Below are 9292 nucleotides of genomic sequence, written 5' to 3'. Positions count from 1 at the left end.
GAAACCCAAGGAGGGGTGGCTATGAGTCAGGTATGACTCCAGGGCACATGACAACAACAAACAACAGAACCAGGAAAGATAAGGAAGTTTGGGCTTCAGAGCAGGTCATATACAGCAGTCCTAGGTATGTCATTTCTAAGGGAAAGTTTCCTTCCCAGGCCTGACCAGACAGATAAGACAAGCAAGCAGTATGGATTCTCCAATAGCTTTAATAACTCCTTTTCAGGAGATGTTAGGACTTCAGAGCTGGATTGCTGGAAGGGATGGCAGGAAGCTGTGGCCTCAGTATGGGTCATTAAAAGGGTACAGAGGGTGCCCAGCATCTCTTGGAACCCGTTTCCCATCCACCTGTAAAGAGAGAGAGATAGATGACTCCATTAGCAGGAGCGGACATTCCAAAGATATCTCCAAAACTTCCTGAACAACTTCACCTATCTACATCAATATGCCAGATGGCAGTGATGGGGGCTCTGGCCTCAGAGAATGCACTGTTAACAGAAGCATCCCAGCACCAAACTCATAGTACATAGCTAAGTACTAGGGAACTATTTATTTCCCTGTATATAGCAGGCTTCAACTCCATCCGAATCTGTCCCTGACAAGGTCAAGAATGCCTTCTGGGCTCCCTTCATTGATTGCATTTACTTAGAACCTATCATGTGTCAGGAACTGGGTTCATTTTATAGATAGGAAGCTGAGGCTTACAAAAGAGAAGTAACTTATTCTAGATTATATCTCAACATAAAGAAAACAAAAATCCTCACAACTGGACCAATAAGCAACATCATGTAAATGGAGAAGACTGAAGTTGTCAAGGATTTCATTTTATTTGCATCCACAATCAACACACATGGAAGCAGCAGCCATGAAATCAAGTACCATATTGCATTGTGCAAATCTGCTGCAAAAGATCTCTTTAAAGTGTTAAAAAGCAGAGATGTCACTTTGAGGACTAAGGTGCAACTGACCCAAGCCATGGTATTTTCAGTCACCTCGGGTGCGTGTGAAAGCTGGACAATGAATAAGGAAGCTTGAAGAATAATTGATGCTTTTGAATTGTGGTGTTAGTGAAGAATACTGAAAATACCACAAACTTCCGGAAAAAGTAACAAATCTGTTTTGGAAGAAGTACAGCTAGAATGCTGCTTAGAAGCAAGGATGGCAAGACTTCCTCTCACGTACTTTGAACATGTTATCAGGAGGGACCAGTCCCTGGAGGAGGACATCATGCTTAGAAAAGTATATTTGGTTGGTTGGTTGGTATTTGCCGTCGAGTCGGCCCCGACTCATAGCGACCCCTCCTTGGGTTTCCAAGGCAGTATCACTATGGAAGTAGGATTGCCCAACCTTCCTTCCGAGGAGTGGCTGGTGGGTTTGAACCGTCAGCCTTCTGGTTAGCAGTCAAGTGCCTTAGGCACTATGCTACCAGAGCTCCTAGAAAAGTATATAGCATCAGTGAAAAAAAGGAAGCCTCTCAAAGAGTGGATTGACACAGTGGCTGCAACAATGTACTAAAACATAGCAACATGTGAGGATGATGCAGGCAGTGTTTTATTCTGTTGTACACAGAGTCACTGTGAGTCACAACAGACCGGACTGCAGGTAACATGAGCAATAGGTTACAAGATACCAAGAGATAGGACCGAGACTCACAGGCTATGCTCCTCATCCTTGACCCAAGCTACTTTCCTGAGCTCAGTAAAGGGAAAAGAGACCATTGTGTCCTGGACAGCAATGCTCCCACTACTCCCATTAACCATCCTGCCCATCCCCTAAACAACAACAGCCTGAGGCCAGTACTAAGGCAGAATCTCACCCCAATATCTCATTCCCTGACTCTCAGGGTTGATAAATCCTCACCGTAAGCATGGGGACAATGTATCGCCAGTTTTTGTTCAGAGCATCTAACTGCTTCATCTCTTCTGGGGTGAAGGTGAAATCAAACACCTGTGGGTGAAAGATGGAGTAAAGTGATCATAAAAGCCAGCCTTGTAAGTAGAAGCTGAGATTTCAAAGAAATGCCTTAGTAGCCACACGGAGTTGGGGCCTGACTGTGTCCCAAAAGGCTGAGGAAGACAGGGCCATCAAGCAAGTACCTGGATGTTCTGAAGGATTCGGGAAGGAGTGATACTCTTGGGGATGCAGATTACTTTCCGCTGGACCTGCCACCTAAAGAGGGGGATGAAATAGACAAGGAAGAGTGGTCAGTGCACCTAAGTGTTGTTTCATCCTCCATGCAGTCTTCCCTAAATTCCTGGAGCCCCTGAACCCACTAGAACAGGGTACATGCTTCAGAGTGGCCTCCACCCAGATCACATTGCAAACTCCTAAGGAACCCCTCCATCTTTGCCTCCCAAACCCAGGACCCCTTGCCCCATAGATACCCCCCTTCCCAAGACTGCACACACCTGAGCAAGACCTGAGCCGGAGACCGGTCATACTTTTTAGCCAGTGCCAGGACCACTGGCTCCTCAAGCAAGACAGGCTCATTAGGATCCCGCCAAGCACGATCAGAGGAGCCCAGAGGGCTATAAGCAGTGACCTCAATACCACATGTATGGCAGTGAGCAATCAGCTCATTCTGAGCCAGGTATGGGTGGCATTCCACCTGAACCAGAAAATAATTCATGATCAAAAGTGGCACCACCCAGCTTGTCTGGCCCCATCCAGCTTGTCTGGCCCCACCCAGACATGCATATCCTGACCAACCCTTCATTGCTGACTCCCCTTTCCTCTTTAGCTCGCTCTTCTGTTTTCCAATGGCAACTTCATTCTCTCCAAGGGCTTCAACACCCACTTTTATGCTGACAACTGACTAGCCAAATCCATTAAGTAGGTCTGTTGTTGTTGTTGTTATGTGCCGTCGAGTCGGCCCCGACTCATAGTGACCCCTCCTTGGGTTTCCGAGGCAGTATCACTACAGAAGTAGGATTGCCCAACCTTCCTTCCGAGGAGTGGCTGGTGGGTTTGAACCGCCAGCCATCTGGTTAGCAGGCAAGTGTCTTAGCCACTATGCTACCAGAGCTCCCCCTTTAAGTAGGTCTATGACCTGCTTATTCATGCTACTGTGCACACATCCCAGTTGGTCTGCTTGCCATGCTCACCTGCAGGACAGCGGGGCGCACAGAGGCCACACTGAGCACATCATCAATCTGGCGGCTGCTGAAGTTGGACAGGCCCAGTGCACGCACAAGCCCCTTGGCCACAAGTGTCTCCAAAGCCTTCCAGGTCTCCTTGTAGTGGATGGAGTCATAGCGTATGGTCCCATCGGCATTCTTAGGGAAGGGGTTGTCTCCCTGCCTGAGTGCGCGACAGCCCTTTGAGTGTGGGCATAAATGCCAGGCTCCTGCCCTACTGCCCATCCAGCTACTCTATGTTCCATACCCCAACACCAAAGAGCCCAAGGGGCCAAGAATGAGAAACAGTCATGCTCTTTCACCTTTCCTGATCATGGCTCAGGTGTTAATTCTACATGGAATGCCCACACCCCTTCTTTTCTTCCTATACCCAGATTATATTTCCTCTCCTCTGAGAAGTCTTCTTTAACTCCTTCTACCTCAAGGAGTTACATGCTCTTCTAGCCTCCTTTCAACACAGGACACAGTCTGATGGTAGGCTTCTCTCACACCCTCTGCTGGGGCTTATTCATTACTGTAACCCAGGACCTAGCTCAGGAGAAGGGTCAGTATATATTTCCTGAATAAAGGGAGGAAGGACCACCCATGCACACCCCAGGATACACATCACATAAAACTGCATTCCTTTTTCTGTAGCTAAACTCCTGGCTACTGTAGCAGAGAGGCTCAGAGATCCATGTCAAGCTCCTGAGACTGCCATACAGATGAGTGCTGCTATCCTGCTTGGTGACTTACCCCACCAGATCCTCCACCTCCCCAGACAAAGACCCTGGCAATGGCTCACTCAAAGGCATAAGGCCAGTGTATCAGGTACAGGTCCAAATAATCCAGCTGGAGGTCAGCCAGTGTCTTCCGGAGCGCAGGCTCTACATCCTCAGGGTGGTGTTTGGTGTTCCACAGCTTAGATGTCACAAACAGCTCCTCCCGTGACACTGCCTGGTACAGAGGCAAGGCCCACAGTAAGAAAGGCCACGGGCACCCAGTCTAAACCAACTTCACCTCTAGGGGATAAACTACTGGATTCCTTCCACCAGGCTCTAGCCCCAGCTTCTCAACACTCCCATCCCACTCTTCTCTGTGCCCAAGTACTCACCTTGCCAGGTCCCACATTCTCCTTCAGGGCCTCCCCAATCTCAGCCTCATTGCCATAGATAGCAGCACAGTCAATGTGGCGGTAGCCAACACTTAGGGCATACTTAATAGCTGCTTTCACCTGTCAGATAAAAGCAGAGGTTTCAGCTCCACTGGTCTGAGCCAGAAACTTCCCTCCCTCCAACACTTCAAGAGTCACTGATATGGAGGCACAAACATATCAGTGCCATCCATGCAGTGGAGGTGAGAAGACGGAAGGTGGCTCTGGTCTAGAAGACCAGAAGCCTCTTCAAAAGCCCCAATCCTTTGTTTTGCTCCCATCCTAACAGCCTACAAGGCCCTTCCTACTCAAGTCATCTCAGCAGAGCCCAGCAAAAAAAAAAAAAAAAACCCAAAAAAAACACCTAACAATGTGTTCCCAGGATCTAACATAAAGAAGGATTTAGTATTTTTTAATCACAAGATAAATGGATCAATAGAAGTATAGGTCTTGGAGACAGATCCCCAGTCCTGAGGGGATGGTTAGGGAAACAAGGTACATTCCTAGGTTAAGGCCACATAGGGAGTCATGTAACCAGAGTGAGCTCTGGGGGCTCAGGACCAGAAGAGGTAGGAGGGGAAAAATTAAGGAAGACAGAGATGTTGGACCTAGAATTCCCAGATGGGAAAGAAGCAAATAAGCATCAAGTAGGAGGATGAGTGAGTCAATGTGCTAAAAAGAAGACTAGAAACACGGCATCAGAAAGGACCTGTTCTGGTTACCTAGTGCCACTCTGACAGGACATATACCACAAATGGGATGGCCTTAACAGACAGGAGTTTATTCATACAATTTGGAGGCTTTAAGTCCAAGTTCAAAGTGCCAAGCTCTAGGGGCTGGGTGAAAGCCCCTCAACCTTGAAGTCCAGCTCTGCCTCCTGTTCCCGGTCCACTGGAGCTAGAAGCTTTTCTTCACTCAGACAGCTGCTGGCTGCTGAGGCTGAGAAGCCCCAAGGTTGACAAGTCAAAAGGCACAGTCCTGATGTTACCAAACCACACGGCAGGCCATTAATTTAAGTCCATTTTAAGTCCCAAGGTTGGCAGAGCATAGCAGGCTACTGAGCAACACGGCTTCATGCAGGGTCCAAGCGTGCCATAGGCTAGAGACCATTCTCAAAGCTGCTCCTTATATATAGGCAGACCATATACCCAAAGGCAGCTACTCAGCTGCTCCCAGTAGATTCCACCATGGAGTTGATTACCAGCCTCATCAAGGGGAATACTACATCCAGCTGCCCAGCCAGCCACTCAACCAGGCCTAGCTAAGTTGACACACAAACATAACCACCACAGGACCTAAGATGCCAGGCCCTTGCCACAAAGCACCCAAACTCTTGCTTTGAGTACCTGGCTTGGCATTCAAGACTACCATCTAGGGCAGCTCTTTCTACCTAGTTGAGCTCCCCATACTCCTGACCCTACTTCTACTTTCTTGATTCTGTGTTCAGGAACTAAGTCAAGGGCCCATACCTTGCTCTGACCTAACTCCTAGACTGTCCCCAGGCTGTGTCAAGTGCCTGCCCAGAGCAATGGGGCCTTGGCTCCAGGGTCCTGGGCAGCTGTAGAAAGGAAAGGTAGAGGCCGTCCAAAACTACCATAAACACCAGCCTAAATCCCAGATAGATGAGGCTGTTCTCCCCACTGAAGTTCCTCCCAAAGTTAATCCCCAAATTTCTCTTGAGTCTGACTCAGATTTCTAAGAACCATGGAAAAAGCCTTGGGGAGATGCCCCACCCCAGATGGGAGCAGAATCCCAAAGCTATGTCAACCCTAGGAAAACAGGTCTCCATCTCAGGCTCCCCTGGGCTCTAAAGCTATGAAGGTCTATATCAGGGGCTGATAGACTATGGGAACTGCCATTTGAAAAAAAAAAAAAAAAAACCTTTGAATTAAGAATAGTTTTTACATGTCAACCACTCGAAAAGTGGTCAGGGCAGAAGATCCTAGACAGAGTGGAAGAAAAATGTGGAGTAAAACTCAAAATCATAAAAAAAGACCAGCTTACTGCTCTGATAGAGACGGGGTAAAACTCCCAGGAGTATGGCCCCCAGCACCCTTTGGGCCTAGAATTGAACTTATGCCATGACTTTTAGCCAAACAATAGACAGCCACATAAGGTGAACATTTACACCAGGTAGGTATACTCCTTAGTAAGAATACCCAATCATGGGAGATCATAAGGGCAGCATTTCCACAAAGGGACAGCAAAGAGGTTAGGAATGTATAGGAAAGGAGGACACAGGGAAAAGGTAATCATCACAAAGGAGGAAGTGGGAAGAAAGCTGTTACATTACAGGGATTGTAGTCAATGTCATGATACAAAATGTGTATGAACTGCTGTATGAAAAATGAGTTTGCTCTGTAAACTTTCACCGAAGTCACAATTAAAAAACAAAGCAATGTTTTTTTACATTTTTAAATGATTACTTATTACACAGTTATGTAAGTGCCTGCATAATAGCTCCATTTTGTCTCTTGTCCACCAAAGCTGAAAATATTAACTGTCTGGTCTTTTAAAAGAAAGTTTGCTGGCCCTTGGTCTACACAGTTGACTTAGTTATTCTTCAAACCCTGACACCTGCTGTGTGCCTAGCTGTGGTATGAACACTAGGGAGAGGTCCAACCTTCACGAATTCATGTGTGACCTCCTACTTTGGCAAGTAGCCACTGAGATCTTAAAAGCTTACAAGCAGCCATCTAGATGCAACGATGGGTCTCTCCTTGTCCAGAGAAAAGAATGAAGAAAACCAAAGATTCATGGAAACAATTAGTCCTAGCAACTGGTACACCATGCGATCTGCAACCTATATGACTATGAGACCAGAAGAATTAGATGGTGCCTGCTTACCACCGTCAACCACTCGGAGGGGGATCTATATAGGAGATCCTGGATAGAGTGGGAGAACAATGTGAAACAAAACTCAAAATCATTTGGGGAAAAATAAAAAGGGGCGGACCAGGTTTGCTGGTCTGATAGAGCCTAATGGAACCCCTGAGACTATGGCCCCTAGCTGCCCTTCAGATCTGGAATTGAACCCACACCTGTGGCTTCCAGCCAAACAAAAGGCAGGCATATGAGTTGAACATTTACCTGAGATAGATACACTCCTTGGAGAGAACAATCATGGGAGAAAGAAGGGCTGTTTATGCACAAGGAGACATTTCAGTGGGCAGGAGTGCATTGAGGGATGGACACAGGGAAGAGTTAACTATGAGGAAGAAGTGGGAAGCTGTTGCATTGTGATAAATTGTAGTCAACGTCATGAGACAAAGTGTATGTGAACTGCTGTATGGAAAGTGAATTTGCTCTGTAAATTTTCACCCAAATTACAATTAAAAAAAAAAAAAAGAAAACATTAAAAAAAAAAAAAAAATGAATTCAAGTGTGAGAGAGAACACATGACCAAAGCACAGGGTGATAGGGCAGAGGGGCCTTTGGGAATACTACAAATAAGAAGTGAAATAAGGAAGTCAACTCTCCCAACATCAGCAACAACAAAAGATGCTGTCACTGCTGTGGGCACTCACACATATAAATGTGCATGCACATGTGGGCCCCACATATGCCATGGCACACAGCACAGATCCAGTTAGAAAAAGATTCCCTCATTTAGTCCAAGGGACTAGTAGACTGTGTGATCTTCAGCCTATATGACCATGAGAGCAGAAGAACTAAATGGTGCCCAGCTACCACTGTCAACCACTTGGAAAGTGATCAGTGCAGGTGATCCTGGATACAGTGGGAGGACAATGTGGAACAAAACTCAAAATAAAAAAAAAAAGACCAGGTGTACTGGTCTGTCTGATAGAGCCTGGTGAGACCCCCAAGACTGTGGCCCCTATTTACTCTTCAGGTCTGAAACTGAACTCACTTCCATGGCTTCCAGCCAAACAACAGACAGGCATACAGGGTGAACATTTACATCAGGTAGATAAGCTCCTTAAAAGGATCAATCATGGGAGAACAGAAGGGCAGTATTTGTACAGGGAGATAGCTCAGAAGGCAGGAATGCATAAGAAAGAAGGACACAGGGAAGAGGTAATTACAGGGAGGAAGTAGATTACATTGTGGGGAATTACAGTCAATGTCACGAAACAAAATGTGTATATGAACTGCTATATGGAATATGAATTTTCTCTGTAAACTTTCTACCCAAATCACAATAAAACTTAAAAAAAAAGAAAAAAGTTTCATTTTAGGGCCGTTGGCTGTGCTAGACCCTTTAAGCCCTCCTCCAAGTGTGCTGGGAAGGTAAAGGTAGTGAGGGAGCCACTGCTGGTCCCTTTTGCCTTTACCTCTTCCCACTACAGCCCTCCAAGCGCATCTCTACATGAAGTGAAATATGAGGTGGGGAGGCTGTTGAGGAAAATGCAGGGTCCTTCTCCCAAATCCTGCCTTTTCCTTGAAAGAGACTCAGTAAACTCCCCTTATGTTCTCCCATCCCTCACCTGGCCAGGCTCACTCTTCCAGGTGCCCAGTCCAATCAGGGGCATCTTCTGCCCAGTATGCAGGAGGACACAGGAAGCCGCCATTGCCTCCTGAAACAAAGATGGGCAGACAATGGTGTGAGTCAGTGCTGGAGCTAGGGGCTCGGGTACCCACCCACTTGCTGCAAAACACAGGCCAGAGATGGAGGGGGACAGAAGCAGCAGAGGTAGTGGAGGAACAAATATGTAGTTGTATGTATGTTCCTATAGGCAGAAGCAACCGAGACAGGGTTCTCAGAACCAACTAAAGCCAGCAGTTCCTGGATAAACACTAACCACACAACCCTGGCTTTGTTGCCATTCCTTCTACCAGGCTAAAGTTCTATGTTAAAGAGCTCCAATACCTATAAACAAAGATAAGGTATACACCCAGAAGTATCCAAACCAAACCCACAGTCATTAAGATGACTCCAACTCACAGGGACCCTATAGGGCAGAAAAGAAATGCCCCATAGGGTTTCTGTGACTGCAAATCTTTATAAAAGGAGACTGCCTCATCTTTCTTCCTCAGAGCGGCTGCTGGATTCAAACCACTG

The 9292-nt window shown here is 46.7% G+C and overlaps 1 protein-coding gene across 1 annotated transcript; it reads right to left on the bottom strand.

The window, feature by feature from the left end:
- Positions 1 to 282: 282 nt before the first annotated feature.
- Positions 283 to 8801, bottom strand: AKR1A1 (aldo-keto reductase family 1 member A1). Its single transcript, XM_007946672.2, has 8 exons — positions 8718 to 8801; positions 4231 to 4350; positions 3922 to 4073; positions 3105 to 3300; positions 2409 to 2608; positions 2097 to 2169; positions 1861 to 1947; positions 283 to 348 (listed from the first exon to the last, which is right to left on the bottom strand). The coding sequence occupies exons 1-8, from the start codon at positions 8799 to 8801 to the stop codon at positions 283 to 285; spliced, it is 978 nt and encodes a 325-aa protein (XP_007944863.1).
- Between the last annotated feature and the right edge of the window lie 491 nt (positions 8802 to 9292).

Source organism: Orycteropus afer, unplaced genomic scaffold (assembly GCF_000298275.1).
Source record: "Orycteropus afer afer isolate SDZICR_OR568_19922 unplaced genomic scaffold, OryAfe1.0 scaffold00169, whole genome shotgun sequence".
Taxonomy (NCBI): Eukaryota; Metazoa; Chordata; class Mammalia; order Tubulidentata; family Orycteropodidae; genus Orycteropus; species Orycteropus afer.
The sequence above is the reverse complement of the archived record's forward strand: the minus strand, read 5'-3'. Positions and strand labels throughout refer to the sequence as shown.